Source organism: Diprion similis, chromosome 1 (assembly GCF_021155765.1).
Source record: "Diprion similis isolate iyDipSimi1 chromosome 1, iyDipSimi1.1, whole genome shotgun sequence".
Taxonomy (NCBI): domain Eukaryota; kingdom Metazoa; phylum Arthropoda; class Insecta; order Hymenoptera; family Diprionidae; genus Diprion; species Diprion similis.
In genome coordinates this window covers 4,926,134-4,946,344 of record NC_060105.1, presented here as the reverse complement: position 1 = coordinate 4,946,344, position 20,211 = coordinate 4,926,134, and the positions used below count along the sequence as shown (strand labels likewise).

The 20,211-nt window shown below is 36.1% G+C and overlaps 1 protein-coding gene across 10 annotated transcripts in view; it reads right to left on the bottom strand.

The window, feature by feature from the left end:
• Positions 1-679: 679 nt before the first annotated feature.
• LOC124407845 (protein held out wings) overlaps positions 680-20,211 on the bottom strand; it is a 40,928-nt gene continuing 21,396 nt past the window's right edge. The window contains exons 2-8 of one of the 10 annotated variants that reach the window (XM_046884404.1): positions 18,143-18,276; positions 13,192-13,308; positions 10,237-10,380; positions 9,869-9,971; positions 9,116-9,433; positions 5,006-5,115; positions 680-1,514 (exon numbers count right to left, since the gene is read on the bottom strand). In XM_046884404.1, the coding sequence (XP_046740360.1) occupies positions 5,039-5,115; positions 9,116-9,433; positions 9,869-9,971; positions 10,237-10,380; positions 13,192-13,308; positions 18,143-18,276 (893 nt within the window). In that variant the 3' untranslated portion in view covers positions 680-1,514; positions 5,006-5,038. Of the gene's footprint in view, positions 1,515-5,005; positions 5,122-9,080; positions 9,434-9,868; positions 9,972-10,236; positions 10,381-13,191; positions 13,309-18,142; positions 18,277-20,211 lie in introns of those variants that run through there. The other 9 variants (XM_046884412.1, XM_046884375.1, XM_046884436.1 and 6 more) reach the window with 9 other exon arrangements.

The window sequence follows — 20,211 nt, the reverse complement described above, 5'->3', positions numbered from 1 at the left end:
GCATGTATGTACAAGAAAGGCGAGCTACCGATTATAATAATTTTCAGGATGCTTTTGAATGAATTGATTAATTTTCCTGCATTTAACTAATCGATTGGGGCATATTAAATTTGGAAATTATAATTATACAAAACAGTATAATGTATAACTAAAATTCTTAAAGTTATATTTATGGCAGACCTATAAGTTAACATGACGTAATTATATGATGTATAATGTTGATCAACATTAAGTAATTCGCTCTCACTCATTCACTCTCACACTTATTAACAAATTACATAAATTTATTTATATATATATCCTTAAGAGATAATAATTTCGTAACGGAAAGTGCTAGCAACAGATCTATCGGATGTTATTTCGTCAATAGAATCATATTCACCATGCTATTCTTATACCTCAACACCTGCATGCTGGGTTTTAATTAATCTCGGGCTTATCTTGTCTCTCCGAGAAACGCAACAAGAAAAAAAAAAAAAAACATAACTATTTACTAAAGCCAGACAGTTTCTTCTCAAGAGCATTGGTGAAAGAATTCAATATCTTCACCCTGTAATCGTTTTTATTGCATATCGTTTCAATTCTCGTATTGGTTTTCTTCCACCGAATGTATACAAAAACTACGACAGAAAATCAAGATGTATAACGCCGTTTTCTTATAGCGTTGAAAGTAAAAAGGCACACAACTTAAGATGTTACTGCGACTCTGTAAGTACGCTGAGTGTACACAGGGTAATAAATTATGTACAACCCTAGCAAGCGATTTCTAGAAATTGTGAAATGAATGATAGAAATTAAAATTACTGCAGCGAGACTTGCTGCTTTTGGATCGCCCAAGTTACTGCAGCAAAGATGGGGTTTAAGATTTTTCGACCCCAAATATTTGGTGAATTGAATACATTTCATGATAAATCATGTAAAGAAAAATAAAAAAAATCACAAGCTATGGACTGTGTCAGTACGCAGTCAATGATATAATTGACAAAAGCAATTAAGCTTCGATTTGCCTTATAATGTACTGAAGTTGAAAAGATGAAGAAAATCACACCTGCGATCGTTATACGCGCGAGTGACTTTACGATGCGCTATACAATATTTGAATATTTTCTTTCGCATACACATGCTAGTGTAATATTGATATTAAACGAGTGCTATAAAGATTTACAGCAGTGTCTTCGTTATTGTCTTTCAAGATTAGAAATATCCAATATATTTAATGCAACGCGGATGCAAAAACAAAGAAACAAAGAATCAGAGAATCAGAAAATGTTCTGTGAATATTGGTAGTTGCATCCAGGGTTGCGAAAATTTATATCAGATTCCAACTTGGAACTAAAAAGTACAAAATCTGAGACACGGATAGGATGCAGGATAGATATAGGCTCGACGAACAGGGCTGGTGACGCGGGCGGCGAAGGTGGTCGGCTGTCTGACGAATCAATCGTACGCGGATGCTCTTCCAGAGTCCAGGTGTTAGCACGGGGCGAGTGGATTCCATTGTTAGCACTCCAAGCCTACAGGCCATGGGCAACCAGGGTTAACAAGAAAGAAAAGAAAAACAGTTTGTTAGTAATTTGATTATCATGATTGATCGTCGTTAACATTCATTTTCTAATAGCTGATCAACTGATAGAAATGTGCTCAATGCAAAGCAATGATAATGCTAAATGAAAGATATCTCGATCCATCCACTTGTCGTCACCCTGCTGCTGGTCGTACTGACTTTTGCTCAAGTTAAATATCGGAATAATGTATAACAAACATTTTAATTTTATTTGCTGCAAAATGTAATGAAGAACATCGCAGTAGCGAGGCGTAGACAAGTGATATTTTCTTAGAGCGGAACAAATAGAAAAACAAAACCTGGCTTTCATTGCTTTGCATTATAGTATCGATTAAAAATTATTAGTATGAAGCATTTGACTCGTGTGTATACAATGAAATGTGACATTCACTAACAATAAACAAAGAGAAAAAAAAAACTCCTTAGAAACAACCACATAAATCCTGTACTAGTCATTAAAGTTATTAATTGTCTGTTTGTTTCTTTTTTTTTTTTTTTGTTTGTTTTTTTCCATACAGTCAAAAGTAATTAGCTATAACATTACGAGGCCATTATATATATATCCTCCCCGCGCATAGGACAGTTATTCGAAAGATACCATGGTATCGACACATAGCCGTTTGATATTAGGAATGATTACGACATGAAAATTGAATAAAAAATAATAATAATAATTATTATTATTATTATAATAATTATAATTTCGTGACAAAACTCACATATTTGGAAATAAACGAACTTATGAATCAATGCCACTGCAATATTATAATATATAAATATAATAATTCATTACAGAGCTGTACCCAATAGCTACCAAATGTTGTGTTTATGTACTTGAGGTTATTTGCTATTTCTTGTCACCCTAACGTATAAAATTGTTTCAACTGTTCATACGTTATTTCATTCATCACAATTTTCCGTATTCAGCGGATTACTGTGATGATAGTTCACTAAAATTGGCTCTACAATTCGCTTCTCACCGCAGAACAGTGACCGAAAAACAAGTGTGGCATTTAAATTGAAAACTAAAACTGGCCAGAGATAAAACATTTGACGATATTTGTTATTGTTTTTGTGATTATATTAATAATTGTAGTGATTAATAATATCCCATCAGCAAGCGGGTGTCAGAGGCTCATGAGTTACGCGTGTGCCATGTAGGACAGATTTATAGTATATAGTTCCAGGCATAATCAAAAGCAAATATTATTTTACAGTATTATAAAAAAAAAAAAAATTAATAAATATATATATATATATACATATGTATATATGTGTATATGTATATATATATATATATATATATATATATATGTATATATATATGTAATAAAAGTTAGTGTCAACTTGGCCATGTGGAGCATTTTTGTTAGTTAAATATAAATAAAAGAATATGGTGCTGTTGTGCGGTGGTCTATGTGATGGGTGAAAAAATTGCATCTAATGATAAAAAAAAGGATGTCATATATCTAATATATATGTATACAAAATTATATGTCAAGATGTTAGTGGTATAGTACGTAAGAGGGTGGGACTTTGGCCGCAATAACGACCCGGTGTGGCACAACCTTCTTCACACCTCAGGATATATATATATATATTGCTTTTCTTTCTTTCTCTAGACTGTACCAAAGTGAATATTGACTCACCAAGAAAAGACAGACCTGCCGTAAAGGAAAATAGAGGAAAAATAACGCGTTTTCAAACGGCGTAAATTTTTCTGTAATTTTAGTTGACAGAGAGAAAAAAAAAAAAAAAAAAAAACGACAATCTCTATTATTACAAAGCAAATGATCTGCCGATCAATGGTTCATCAATAATCTCAGGTTAATTTTTAATCAGTTGAGAAAAACCTTCGCGTCGCATCACGTTACCATACCTGAACTCTACTAATAAGACGAAAATTGTTGTTCTTTTCTGTTTATATGTATATAAATATTTATTTTGCATCGTAGGATATAACGTATACATATATATGTGTGTGTTTCTATGTACACACATATACATATATATGTATATATTTGACGGTTTATATACAAATTAAAATGGAAGGTAAATAAGTGTTCCACAGGCACAAGTTGCCAAAAAGAGAAAAGACACAAGAAAAAAAAAATTGTAACAAAGTGTAAAATACAATGTCCTGGAAAACAATTTTACATCGAGGAAAAAAAAAAAATTTGAATCTTGTTTATTTATACTTATTCGAGCACCAAACATGTATTATATAATCTTTATCTTGTCCTTTTGTTTCAAAGACTACACACACACTGCCCCGTATCGTAACGCATGATATTCTAACACGACGTTGGCTCTTGTGATTAGAATATATTTTTGTAAAAAAAAACAAAAAGAAAAAAATGAAGTTATCGATAAATAATAAGGAAGAGAAAAAAAAAGAATAAAATACCAACACACTTGGAAGACTAGTATACTGAATACAATCGGCGCTGCAGGTGAAAGAAACATCAGCATAAATTATTCACGCTTATATTCGAATAACTGATATTGTGATTTTTTTCACTTATTCACGCCAAATGGATAATGATCGACGCGCACCCGCATTGCCAGTTCACCACAAACTGTTTCAATGTTTCATATGATGTCATATATATTATATACATATATATATGTATATGTATATGTAACACAAGAGTCAGCTCATTGGATACAACGTTACTTATAAAGTTGCTTATACCTAAGAGCGGGGAGTTACGGCAAGAGGTATATGTATTTCTATATAATTGGTATTATGGCTACAAAATGCATTTATATGGTTTTGATGTAGTGATGAATAGATAATTTTTCAGATTTGAAACACATAAATGCGAATTGTTGGACAAAATTTATGGTTGTTGGTGCGTAACGATATAACTGAATATTGCTACACAGGGCAAGTGTGCCATTATTATATCATGTCCCCATCTCATTGCAACAAAAGCTATTTTATTTGCTTCAACGTAGTAATTATCATTATTATTGCCTCATCGCTGTCACATAAAAAGAGAAGTTAATTTTTTTTTTTTTTTTTTTTTCTTTCTAAATTTTTCTTCAACCACTTTACGTTCGTAAAATAATTTGATCTGTTTGTGTGTGATTAATATCTAATTTGTAAAGTGAAAGAAAAAGAATGAATAAAAAATATAGAGGTTTGGGTATAATAATATATATGCTTTAGAATCTATAAAAATCGAAATTTAAATAAGACATCGCATCGAACGGATACGGTATCAGGTACTGGAAAAATAAATTGAACTTACACAAGTCACCGTGTTGCTGATTTTAAATGATCTATGTATACATACGTAAACTAAACTGATACGTGTGTGTATATATACATAGATAATATATATAGAGTGGCTTGTGAAATTGTCGCATAAAAAATTGACATAGAAAATTGTTTATGAATATAACAACGTAATAAAACGTTTGAGTACAACTAACCTTTCCGCGGAGGCGAAATAGAGTACTCTGTATTCACGAGAGAGCGCCAGCCCTTTGATAAGGGTGCTCGCGAATCTGACCCAGGTGCCTACGCTGCTTGGCAGCGGCTGCTGCACCTGTCGCCAACATAAAAAAATCAGTAATCACCCCGCTTATGGTTTTATAAAAAATTCCATGGTTGTTTTCAGTAACTGTAAGAGTTACCGTCTGTTACTAATTACAGTTATTATCCACTCGCTGATATTCACTTTGTTTTAATATTAAATTTACTACATGAATTCAACTTATGCAGAATGTGGCGTGTAAATTTAAGGTCGCACAATAACATTTGGCACATGCTATCACCGCCATTTGTTTTGTACAATCCTTGAAATTGCAACAATAATTCACAGTTTATTGTTATGAGAGTAGCCAACTTGAATGTATAATGTATAATACAGATGTCAATTTCGAATGTTTTGGATGTAATGAAATGAACGTATTATTCGTACTCGTCCAAGTCAGTAAGAAATATCTTACTGTATATCCATGTCTTCCAAACTGCTGTCGGACAGTTATTTCAATTAGTAAACGAATTTATGAGTCTGCTACTTCTCAATACTCAAACTGTAAATGCTAATAACACATTTTTCAACCTTGATATAATATGTATAATTTCTTTTTAACATCAACTCCAAAACTGGACTATTTTGCTCTGTTTTTTCTCACTCGTTTATGGCTATAAGTAATTTTTTTTTATTTTTTTTTTTTGATTCATCTATTCATAACAAATCATTTCTTTTCTCCTAATGCTTCTAAGAAAATTGAGTCCAGTTTTTTTTTTTTTTTTTTTGTTCAACGTCGTTTACATATTATAGCAACAATGAGTATTTTGAAAATACCTATTTCCTTACTCTTTACCCTTTACAAATATATATGTGTGTATATATATATATATATATATATATATATATATATATATATACATAATAGCTAAATCTTTATAAAAATAAAATTAAATAATCATATATAAAATAATATACACGTATAATAATATATAATATGTAAACTATATAATGTACAAGATTCTCGTAGTAGCGTATTTCTGTTTTTTTTTTTTTTCAACTTTACAGCTACAAATAATATACGCTAGAACCGTCAGTCCTCAAAAACATTTGTTTGGTCCCTGGATAACTTTTCCTACTCCTATTGTCTGTCTAGAATCGTTTTTTTTTTTTTAGTACAACACAATCAGCACATGACCAATCGCCATTGATTAGTTACCAAACGTATCCGCGTATTAGATTAAATTGATATTACCCGTTTATTAATATTAGATCTGATAGAAAAATGAAGCAAAATTTTATTATTCAACGCCATTAGTTTGTTCGTTGCTTTGATCGTTTGTTTGCCATGAATTTCTGTTACTTTTTAATCACAATAGTATTGAAAAAATCTATAGTTTTTCGATAAAACACGAGTTGATTTTCGATTGCGTAATAAAATGCATTGAGAATTCTTACCGTGAAAAAAACGACATTTTTGATCAGAGTATTGTTTTCTATAGGCTTGATTGATCAATTTGTTCAAACATTCCGACGACGCGGCATATAACGTATTATACGGCTTGTAAATACTTCTTCAAACATATTTAGTATATTTGATTACGATATTAGAGTATAATGTGAGTGTGAATACGAGTTATAAGTGAGTTTTTGTAGGAAAGGCGGACCAAGTTAGTTGTTATTTCTAATATGTTAAACCAACCCTAGGGATTCGTTCGAGATTCTAGTGGTATAATAAATTGTAGTGTTACTGCCGAAAAATTCAGTGAAACACGAAAGTTTGCGAAGTGTCAGGTAAACAATTGAAAAAAAAAAATAAAAACAAATAAATAATAGTTAGAAAAAAAAGAACTTCAAAAAGGAATTACGCATTGCGAATTCTACTAACAATCAATACCATCACCATATTATTGATAAATATTTTGTAACTAGATGTTAAAATTTTTAGTACGGATTATATAGTCTTCGAGCTAATAGTATAAAATAATGTCCATATAAGTTTTAGATTCTAGAATATCAACTGAACGTCTCTTTCAAAGATAGAACGCTAATGTAATAGCTATAGAAAAAATAATAGTAATAATGATAATAACGATAATCTGAAAAAGCTATTATACACTAACATTTACTAAAATTCTATCGCGAATAAATATATATCTTTTCATAATAACTACACAACAATGAATGGCCTTTGATTATTGCATCGAGTAGTACACAAGAACGCGCCACGCAACCGGACATCTCGCTGAAATGCAAGAATCCGTTAGAGAGTATTTTCAATATTATGCTTAAGAAAAATTATGTATGTGTAATATGTATGTATGTATATATGTATGTATGTATGCATGTGTCTATACACATACACACCTAATGCCAATGAAATTTCACGTTATGCTATTTACTGCTCAACAGTTTCTTTCTTTTCTTTCTACACTTTTCCTACATACACTGACCTATTTAACCTGCTATTTCAAATACTGTATGCGATTCATAATATAATCTATACTAGTCCCACAAAATTTTTTTTTTCTCCTTTCTGTACACCGGTAAGACGATAAATAACATGGCAATGTATTGCTGTTATTGTTCACAAAAACATTTCTCTACAATTTCATTTTTATTTAGTTACTTGGAATGATTTAATTTTACTTAGGTCGACGCGTACGATGCTCGAAAAATTTATGCAGAAAGTAAATAAAGATAAAGAAAAGAAAACTAATAACTTATGTGAGTCAAAAATGACTATTAACGATTTGTCATGTTACAAGGTTCAACAAACTTGATTTTGTTTTAGCTAGAAAATAAATGTGACGTTGATCATTTCGTCTCTTTTCGGCCTGATGCCGATTTATGTATGAAATGAATTAACACTATGCCGATAAATACCGCTCGATAGATGTATAAGAGAAAAAAAGTCTTAAAAATTGTTTTTTCTGTGATACTTTTCATCACCACGAGAAACGAAAAATCGGTCGATTTGTTTCCGGTAAAACTGGAATTTCAAATTAAACGGGACGTGACAATTTTTCATGTCCATCATTTGATTATAAAATCCTGTAAGTTTCAGATTTTTTAAGGGAGCCGTTTCCAAGATCATCGCCGGAGTCTGCGGACAGACGGGTAGACTGTCATTTTTCTAAAAACCTGTTTTTCGGATTCTAGACGTTCGAAAACTTGTGATTTTCAACCGAAACCAATATTTTTCTTATACCACGAAAGATGATGAAAAGTAATTACCATTCAGTTTTATAATGCATATACAAAATGTGAAATTTAAATATCATAAATTTAACGAGACCACCGAGTATAAATCTTCGTCTATCATACAAAACTTTTTGGACTAGTATAATTACATATTTGTTTTTTCAACCTGCGACACATTTGTAATAATAACAATAACAACAACAACAACAACAACAACAATAATAATAATAACTTCAACTAAACCGTCTAAAAGATCTAAACTCTTCCAACCTCAATGTCATGTTGTTGCTAAAATAAAAACCGATGTACGTGATGTTTAAGAGAAAATTGAAAATAAGTAGAAAACGAAAACAGAATTAAAAAACAAAAGAAAAGAAAAGAAAACGCGAAAAATATATCCTCTTTAAATTATACTCGTATATACGTTACGCTAAAAATTCTGTCGCTATATCAGAACGGACTCGACTAGTAAATGACTGATTCAGCTATTTTCTTTCTACAGACAACTAAGATCTAAAATAAAAATATTACGTATAACAACAATAACAATAATATTCTAAATAAGAAAAGAAGCCGATTATCGAAAATATCATTATATAATACTAACGATACTAAAAATAAAAATAATAATAATAATAATAATGATAATAATAATAATGTTGATATAGTAATAATCTGCGCTATATACTTCGCCGATAACATTACAACTAACAACAATGAAAATTAATGATAATAATAATAATAATAATGATAATAATAATAATAATATCTCTTTACAGATATACGTCTTGTATATAGATTATATGTAGGTATATTATGTATAATTCAGCTGAAGCCTAGCGTCAGCGAGCAAACAACCCACCAGAATGGTCAGCTGTAGCGTACTCGGTGAGGAGTGGCGATGCTGCGAGCGCTGCGTAGTTCGCGTAATCCGCGTATGGAGTGTAAATTAGTCCGTGAGGATCTCCCGCGGACAGCAAGGACCCCGGCGGTCCCGATCCGTTAAGGAGGGAGGCTGCGGTAGTCGGGACCGATATCCTCGGGGATAGGATCAGCGGCGCTCCCAATGGCGTGCTGGGATTCCTCATCGGGGCAGTCAGGCCGGGGAGAAGACGCTGCGTCTCGGCGGCCGCTTGCGCGACGCGCCTCCATTCCTCGTCGCAAGCTGCGATGTCAAAAACTACACTGACTTTCAAAACCGTACTTTGTAACGACGACTTGCTTATCAATATATATATGTATCAATATTGCGATTACAAGTGTGAATGGCGATGAATAAACGATTGGCGAGGTGACTTAAGAGCCCCTTATAAAGTTTGGAAAATTTTCCACGGATCATCGAGAGAGATAATCGACTATTTTCACTTCTCTGAACGTTACGGAAAAACATATTAATGAGTTGAAAATTAAGATTCTTTTCATTCTTGTTCATTGCGATCACTCGAACTATAATATTCTCTAATAACTTTATAAAAAAAAAATAAATATATAAAAATTTTCTCATTGGAGTGAAGATGCACTTCCAACTGTCGGGTGAACATTTTTTTTATTTTTTTATTTTTTATATTCCGATAAATCAAAATCTTCTGGGGTTAAATCAGCCCTCAAAAATTACCTGCAGCAGCCGCAACCTTCGTGTTGGAGTCGCGATACGTTCCGTTTATTATGGCAAGCTCCATGAGCTGCCTTTTCTTCAGCTCGTCCTCACCATCGGCCTGCTAACAATCGATATCACCGTCAGAATGTACGACCGTAAAAGTGATACATCTTTTACGTAAGCAATAACAGGCGTATCAAAGTCATCAGTAATTTCTAAGGGTATTGATGCACTCTCAAAACAGTGTAATATTCACTTTTAAGATAAGACAGTGCTTTATCGGACGGTAATGTTTTCACTCTAAAAAATGGTGATTACGATGCTTTAAAAATTAGTCTACTTTTTAAATGGGTTTTTTATGTTTGAAATAATCGGAACTGTCTCACCACGGGTACGAGTAGCTTCTTGACTTCTTGAACGGCACGTGCGAGTTTGAGGGTTGCTCGATTCTCGGTATCTTCTACCGTCAGTAAAACGTGTAGCTCGTCTGTTAGGTGTTCCCAATTTGGTTTACCTCTGTTCTGTTCCTCCTGAGGATATTAAAACAGATTGTCACCATTTTGTCGACCCTGCGAAGATATTCGTCCAGTATGCAACTGTCCAGATGTCTGGTAATATGCGACATTTTATACAGTTATATTTCTTACGTTATGCATATATGCAAGTCAGACACGCTACAGTTGAACAAATAAAAAAAATATATACCTACGTCTATATTTAATGTACGTATATTTGTTTTTAACATTTCTTGCCAAGCTTCCTATCACGACAAAGAACCAAAAGTGTAAAAAACCCCAGAACTGTGTAAATAATTTCAAAGTAATATGATGGCGTGTTAAGACTGGACGAAAATAAAAGTGTTTCATAACAAGTCTAACTAAAATTGGATAAATGATGGTCCTTTTTTTTAGAAATAAATAAACGTATATATGGTCAAATAAATATTGTGAAACTTACGAACGCATCAAGTTTGGAAACAGATGTCATAATAACGTAGACAGACACTCAAAGATTGTTTGTTCAATAGAAAATTGACGGTATTTCATTAATTTTATCCTATAGCGTTTCATAGCTTGCAATAAATGTACTTACACGGGAGCAGCAATTATCTCAGTGCCAATTGCAGCTTGAAAAAATTATTTAATATTACTCATTTTATTCGTTTGTAAAGTATATTGCAGCCTAACTCAAGTATAAGTGACGAAGCATCGGTTTACCATTATTAATTCATGTATACAGTATAAGGTATACCAACGGTAGCATGTATCAGGTAGGTGTGGGCATAATTAATTTGAGAATACTTTCTCGATAATTTATGCGAAGTATGCGAATCTTATTTTACATTAATTTTCAATCAGCTGGCGATTACGCAAACCATATTGCCATTGACAGACCATCGAGGGCCACAATCGGGGAGGCTTATATTGGCAAGGTTGAAATTGCCTGTGTCAGGTTCACTTCCTTGTGCATAATGCATGTTTTAATCATTTCCAAGCTAATGAGGCATCTCGCATGTGAATACCAAGCCTCGTAAGTACGTAATGCTTGTTAATTATTAACAAATCCGATCGTTCATTCGCGCGAAAATTGCCGCGTTACCGAAGTAACCGCGTGAAGAGAGTCGCAAATTCAAACTGCAGACACAAATGTCTGCCCGCATTGTTGTAAGAATGAACATGTTTTTTTTATATTCAGTTTTCCACTCTGTGCTGTCGAAGATCAACATGGCCGCTCTTTTCCCACTTCGAATTTTACTTTTTCCGCAGAATCGTTTACATCAGAAACTATAGAAAAAACGGTATTTCATACGAAACAAAATCGCGGCAAGAATAGTTCTTAACCGTAAGTAATTCAACCGTCCTATAAAATTCAGAAGCCCAAAAATTAACACCGCATAATTCACGGATGCAAAAATGTGGGCGTGGCCGACGGTACAACATGGAATTGAAAGCAGAATTCAACGAGTGTCTTGAATGAAGTAAATTATAAGAAAATCAAAGCGTTGAAATCATCGAGCAATCTGTCAGACATTAATTGAATCATACGCGCATTATATACACATTATATTCAAATTTAAAATGAAGAAAGAGAAAAAAAACACTTTTCGTAACGAGACACGGAATTTTCCGAAACATTCAAAAGACATTGGGAATTCGTTTGATTATAATGAGTAATATAAGAGAATCATCCGGAGTGTATATACATATATTATATATATATAACCAGGTGCAGTCGCTGCGCGTACCGAGGTTGCAGCCTTAAACGGATCTGATGGAAGAGCTCAAGTTGCCGCCACCGCAAAGTCAAGAAAAGTTAGCGAGCTATGATCGGGGTCGTTGAAGGCACGAGAGAGGAGAATTGCTACATGCAGCACGGAACACACAACGGAGCCGAGGAGACCTGGGTATAAGGTATGTAGGTAGGTAGGTGGGTAGGTAGGTAGGTAGGTAGGTAGGTAGGTATACAACGTATATATACCGAGGTGGTGTTCGAGGTAGGTAAAAGTCGGTGACTGACCCCTTTGCCTCCCCCCCAACCCCCATTCCCCCATTCACCCATTCCATCGTGCAATCGCCACCGTCAGGCTCGACGCACACAAGTGCACAAACGCTCTCCATGTATGTATGTATGTATGTATGTATGTATGTATGTATGCACACGTTACGTAGCAGGCATTCACGTATACCTCCTTCCACGTATTATAGACGTTATAGGAGCGTCTGGTGCTTGTGCCGCGATCGGAAAGGCAGCCGTGCACGTGGTGTTGAGGATTGGAAGTGGTATGCAACGTCGGCGACTTCGGGTGAAGACCGCGCTCGCGGGTCGCCAACCATCGTTTGTTTCCAAATATAGGCATGTATCGCTCTCTTATGTACGCATGTGTGTGTATGCATGCATGCATGACGTACGTGCGTAAGAATAAGTCTCCTCTTCTAACACACGTGAACGAGGAACTTGCCGTTGCACACGTATAGCGACGCGTTTACGTGGTTACTTTACCTATCGGACTACAGGGTGGTTCAGGTACGACGGTACGGATTTTTTATAAAAAATTAATAAAGTACTCATAAACTGATCTTCTGCAGCGTTGCGAAGAAATATATATTAATGAGGATGATGAACCAAGTATTGTTGGAATACGGTGTTTTGGATGGAAAACCTCGTTATTTGACGAAATTAATGGGAAAATACAGGGTTCGCAATTCGTTTTTGAGTGAATCGTACGATTTTTAGGGATCGTGAAATGTCAATGATTGTATTATTCCACCTCGTTGCGAGGAATAAGAAACATCCTGTACGGAATGATTAATTTACAAATTTTCTTCATTTTTTTTTCTTACCTTCTTTTTATCTCGCATTGAACCTTTTCCTCGAACCATGATTTTGCATCCAGTCTCTTGTTCGAGCTGCTTAGCCGTCATACCACGTGGTCCCAGAATCCTCCCGACGAAGTTGAACTAAAATCCGAAAGAAAGAAAAGTTAGACTTTCGTAAGAATCTTCCTAATAGCGTAAACAGAGATAAAAAATCATTTGTAAATATTGCACATATATATGTAAATTTTAAATCGATTTTCAAATTTGCTCAATCTATCGGTCCACTAAAATTAGGCAAGTACTACAAAATAAACATACGCGCACTCCTTCAAAAGGTACCCAAAAGCTGTATACTGATTTTTTTAATCTTCATTTATTTTTTCCTCGCTCAAGGTTTCGCTATGTTGAAATTATTACGAATTTTTACGTCACGACGAGTATACCGTAGATTATTCACGTAAGTGGTTCTTACAGATAATTTACAGCAACGAATCACGGTATTTTGTATATAACATACAGGTCATGTACAAGTGTGATATAATTGTAAAAAATTATCGCAGCCGAATTGATTTTCAGATATCTGGGACAGAGTATAAAAATTACGGAATCGCAAAGCTATATACATTCGTGAAACGAGTACATATAAGGCAATCCAACTTCACACATAAGGGAGAGAAACGAAAGGTCTGCAGCCTGCTGTTTCATCTCTACGATAATGCATTGACGATATAGAAAGGAGTAAGATTGGACTCGAGAGAGGCAGATAAGAACGAATCTCTACTTTCGAACATCGTGGAAGTCGTTGAACCTGAACCTATACCCGCATAACACAACATCGTAAACTCAGCTACTTCCCGATTCCAGTTCTCCTTTCGTTCTTCCACGAAAGTCGAACATAGATATTAAAAAATTAGAATACTAATCGAACTTTCGATTTCCGTAAAATATACGCGCCCACATCGATCGACACTGCGATTTGACATGATCCCGATTTTTAGACCACGGTCATATTTCGTCGACCAATCAACTCCGATAGTTGCATAGTGTTCGTATCAGATAACAGCCTATAAGAAGATATCGAATAATCAGGAAACGATACCGATTGGTCAATGCTATTGACATTCGCCGATAACTCTTCCGTGTAATTCTAATGGTCAAGTTTCCGTTGTAATCTAGAATGCAGCCTCTATCCAAACCCTCCCTCAATAAAATGGCCTCTAATTCTGGTTGTAAATGATGGAATTGGAGATTGGCCGCGAGGAATTTCGTGCCTATTCCATAATAACGTCGTGAAGGCGGATATCCTCGAAGTGATGAACCAAGGTACAAGTACCGACGATGAAGCGAATACCCGTCTCGTCGTCTCGAGTCAAGTGGACTCGGAGAGACACGTTATGGCATAGAAGGAAGTGAGGGGGACTAACTAAGGTGCGCCGGGAACCATTAGGTTGAGGCGCGCATAGGGAAGAGAAATCTTGAAATAGGCAGCAACGAACAAAACGAACGAGAAATGTCTGAGTGGGCAGCAGGAGCAGGAGCAGGAGCAGCACGACATCAAGGAGAGGGAAAAAGAAGTTTGAAATATGAATAAATAATACACTTCTACACCAGCGCATTACGCGTGTATGAAAATATATGTCATTCACGAATGGTTGAACATTGTAAAACGAAAAATCTCAACAAACGGTAATCAGCGACACCCTGTAGAGGGCTCGGCTAACTGTACCGTTGCAAAACAGTACCTACCTACAACACAGGCGTGTTTGCACGCAAGCACGCGACGCGTTTGTGTGCAATTGACGAAGGCAGTGCAGCGTTGAACCGCTTTCTATTCGGAACTTGACCGACTAAATTCTGCCCACTAATTCGAAGCGCGAATTAAACTAATATACCGTGAAGCGAACCGACCATAAGCAGGATAAATTTGACGAAGGAAGGCAAAAGCATGAGTCAAAGTATGAAATCCATAAGCGTGGAGAGAAAAACTCTTGCGTTATAATAGATTCTAAAAATGTATGTTCAATATGTGAATGCCTTATACATCAGAAGTCATAAATAATGCCGAAGTTTAGAGACCGCGAAGAAACTATGAGGGGAGCGTCTTCTATGGACAAACCATAATGCCTACATCCTGTCGGAAACAAATACGAGGAGACAAACGCATGTTGACAGAAAAGATTTAACAATAATAGTTATATCATTTGCAAAGCGTCAATAGCCGTAGGTACCTACTCACATCCGTTTCTTTGGCTAAAACGACCGACGATGTTAAAAAATTATTCCTATACTATCTAAAGAGCATGGGGAAAAGTAAGTTTTACAATCAATGGGTTCAATGCTGTTCATGTAACAGTATACGATGTAATAACTAGAACAAATTCGTAAGAGTATACTATAATAAACGAGTAACGACAAAACTTGCCTCGCACTTTCTCTCTTATTTAAAATAATATAAAGAACGGCAAAGTAAAAGGAGAAACACGTTGAACCGACGACGTTGGAAAAAGAATTCTGTCGTAAATGCACGAGTGCAAAATACTCATCGTCATTTTCTTTCTTCAAACAACATTCCTCAACTGGACATAAAGATTAATCAAAAAAATGACAACACGATCCTGAGTAAAAATCTGTTATAGTGATCAGCGATCCTGGATTTAAGATCCTTCACATTATACTGTACGAGGGATCCGCATTGCGTGCAGCGGTACTTGAGGATGAGGAGGTTGCTGCTCTGAACAATTCAAGATCATAAGGTCACCGCGGCACATAAACGTATATAAGTATGCAGTGCAAGTTTATCTTCGTGCCGAAACGACGAGAGCAGACAGATTTTTGCGAACGGTAGCTACGTACATACTTGGAATACTTGCGAAACAATTGCAACGTCACGCGATAATATTCAGCGAAATTTCTTGGTACACCTTTTACAAATCACTACACCGGGAACCTATAATTATTACTTTTTACCTCTTGTCAGATGCTATCTCAGCCATTGATTATTACTTTTATCCGTTCCCAACGTACATCATAACTTAGATAAAAATTTTATGTGTATTATTAAACGCGCGTGATCGAAATTTATCCCAAAACGATATATCATTTCACGAAGAATATCTCCTTAGACAAAAAAAAAAAAAAAAAAAAACAACATTCTGCTGCTTAGAGCATATACATATTATAGATAGATATATTGTACAAGAATCAAGATAAATGCAGAATAATTGACTTCCCGCGCTCAAAACGAAACCTGCAGCACCGTAAAATCCTTTACTGCTTTAGAGAGAGAGAGAGAGAGAGAGAACGAGAGAGAATGAAGTAAGCAGCTGCAGTGCAATTGCTAATACTCTATACGACTCGTTCGACGATGTTGCTGCAGTAATTTTCCACGACTTCGTCATAATCTGTTTTTGGTCGGGCGATTTTTATCCTCTTACTTTTCTCACTTCTTTGGAAACCGAGTCTGAAAACTTGCCAATTCCGTGCAAACCGATAGCGTCAGAAAATCTTACGCTCCGGTTAAAGTGTCTTGAATCTGTAGTTGATAGTTCCAAGAACTCATCGTCATTCGCAAAGTTGAAAGATGTAATAACTTGTCGGAATTAAATACGCGGCTGTCCGTGTACGACAGAGTGACCTTATAGTAATTGGGAATGGTAGCACAGTTATCGGGTGATAAACACGAACGTTACACGTAACGTTGCACGTAGTGAGCAGTATAGAAGATAACAAAGTTATTGAGAATAACTGAGATGCTATACCGTGCCAAAAAGTGCCCAGTTTTGTTATTGTGGCGGGGGTCTCTAAAGCATAAGCTGCAAAGTTCTACGCGCACCTCTACATAGAACCCGATGCCGTACACTCTTCGGCAGGGAATCTATTCCGAGCGGTCCAGAAATAACGCTCGACTGTATACACACATCACGAACGTGTTCTCCGTTCTCCGTTCTCTGTCGGTTCTTTCCTTTTCCTTTCTCTTTTTATCTCTCTCTCTCGGTCTCTTTCCGCCGATGCCCTCCTTCGACTCCAAGAGCAGATCTACACACGTATAAAAGACGCACGTGAAATTTTCGACTGTGTGACACTATCACCTGCTCTCGTAGATCGGGAGCACATAAACCACTCGTGCTTCATGCTTTTGCGCGACATCAAAAGAACCGAATTATAAAGATGATTTGAAAACAGCGAGACTCCGACTTTTCCATAGTTTTCTGATAGGTGTATATTGGTATGAGGTAGGAAGGTACAACTTGCTTATAGACAATGAAATTTTCTATCCGTCAATTTCCGAACACCGATGAGATAAGAAATTAGAATAAACAATAAAATAGTCAGAGATCAACGATCGTAAGTACTAGCCGAATAATCTTCACTTCGTCTGATCGAGTTTCACGATAAGGTTGTTGATAAAAATTGTTTCATAATGTCGAAATGAAATTCTCTACGAGCCGTATACTCCCACACACAAACACATACATACATAGGTACGTACGTACGTTCTATTAAATTTATTTATCCGCAAAATTAGTGCGTTTGCACTTTTAATACGAAGTCAACAATCGCACGGTCCTATTTGCTGCGGCTCAAGTACCGCGGGAACGATTGCTTTTACACCGCTATACCTTAAGCGGACGTAATATTTATTCAAATCAGTAATATCTCATTACTGATTCTCTGCGCACAATGTCGGGCTGGCAAGTTTTGTCCCGGAAGTATTGGTCGATGTATGTACGTCGGTATATAGAGAGACGAGCGATCGTTTCGCCGGTTTCTTATTCTCCAAGGTTTCCGTATCGCGAGGTGTATGGATACGTTCACACGTATGCATGCACGCATGCAGAGTTATCGGTAGAAGAAAAAAAGAAAAGAAAAAAAAGAGAGAAAAAAAACCCGAGGCAAATCTTTTTTTTTATGCCATGTCTTATGTTAGAGCGGAAATGATAACCAGGCACGTAAAGCACGCCGAGTAGAAACTTACGTCTGGGTGTTCTTTGACCGGCACATAGACCTTTTCTGTGAGTGTTGTGACATCTCCCTCTGGTTCTGGCAATATCAGGGGTTCCTTTTTTACTCCACTGATCTGGAAGAGGCTCGCTCGAACCTTCGCAATTTCTGTAACAGACAAAAAACGAAAGCCATGTAATCCCTGTAATACACACAACGATCGAGTGATACTTGTATGATGATGGAGTCAAGTCGTTATAACTCGAGTGAAAAGTCATGGTTCAGTATTAAAATACCCTCTAATCCATCCACCATTGCGGCTGTACAAGGAAAACGTTGAATGACTCAATTATGTTAAACGAAGTGTCTGAATTCCTGCACGTGGAAGAATTCTTTCGAAATCGATTTGGTTCTTGCGAATGTGATCCCGGTTTGTAACGTTACTGTACCGATGTATGTTGAGGAAAAAATCCTTACTTCTCTCTGTTAGATTCGTCTGAAGTTTAACAAACCACACTGAACTAAACAAACCAATAGTTTCCAAACTTGAACCTCGTTAGATCGAAAGAACGACCTTCCGACGATTTTCCAATGGGGGTTTTAGGTTCAGGACAATTCTCTTTCAAGTTCGCGAGTTAGAGTTTGAAACGAGTCCGTGGCACTTGCAAAATCGCCTTACCGGTGCCGATGACGGGAGAGACAGGTGGTCGTGCAACAGAGTTGGACAGTGGATTATGTATGTCAAAATCTAAGTTTATACTGGATTCATGGTTCGTTGGAGTCGACGTCGACCAGTGGTTACCAAGAGTGGTGAGTCGATGTCAGAGCAGCATCGGTACCAACTGCACCATACCTACCGCAGTAGGTTACATTCACGGTATGCCGGTGGCCTTTCCGTGCTTGCTCAGACTTGTCTATCTGTGACCAATCTGACCTTGACACAGTGACGCAACGTCGCTACAGCTGCGTGTAAGCCTCTCTGGTTATTATATTATGCTCTATACACTCTGTACACGAGCCTGGGCATTAAGCGCTGGATGTTCTGCAGTATTATACGCGATTACAGAGGAATTATCGCGTAGAATTGCACGTATCCCCGGGCACTGCCACCGTTCTCTTGGAGAGACTATAGCGATTCCTTCCCGGTGTCTGATGCGTACTGCAGTTGTCGGTAATCGGATATCAGTGCAGGTCGTGTATAAGAGAAGCTTGCGCCTGAAGATCTGACACTATATATGTATATGTATAATCATACACGACTCCGTTACGCGTTTCGAGTTGATCGATGCGCGTCTCGTCCTTCCATTCCTGTCGGGGTCTCTGACTCTTCGGAGAAAAGAAACAGACGATCCGTTATGAAGATATTCGAATACGTGCATGATTCTAGTGTCATTTCACGTCACGTGTACGAGCAAGCGCGTTTTATTGCTTTTCAATTTTTAATAGTGTTTATAAAACCGCTTTCTTTTTCAATTCTTATTTTTTAGTTACGATCATTCTTTGACTGAGTTGATCGTCACGGTCGATAGAGCGTCCAATTTTTTCAATACAAATTTTGTCACGAAAGTTTTGTGCCATTTTTTCCTTTTCGAAGGTTTACAGTTATTTTTTTTTTTTTTAATTTTGGGTGATTGTAATCAGTCTAGTATGATTAATAAAATAAATGAGTTTAAGAATGCGTATATGAAACTGATTTGTGAAAAGCACTGACGAATCGCGTATATAATGTATGCGAGGAGGACAAAATGTCCGTATAATGTGTAGTCGATAAAAATAGAGCGTACACAGACGAGCGTACCAGATAACGGTGCAGATTGCGTATTGCAAGTTTACGTCACAGTTATACAAGTGTACGTTAAATTTATAAGACGCGCTAGTTAACGTAGCGTGAATAAAGCAAGTTCGTATAACGATCAGCCACGTTATAGACACGTAATTTATGTAGGATATAACCTACGCGTAAAAGTCTACGATCGTAAAAGCGATTCGGTCACCATAAATTATGCGTGCAAGCAAATTGCACATTATTTAAGATAAATATTTCCCCTCAGGTCTTATTTATTCAATTCTAAACCACGCACCTGCCGTTATATTCGAAGAATG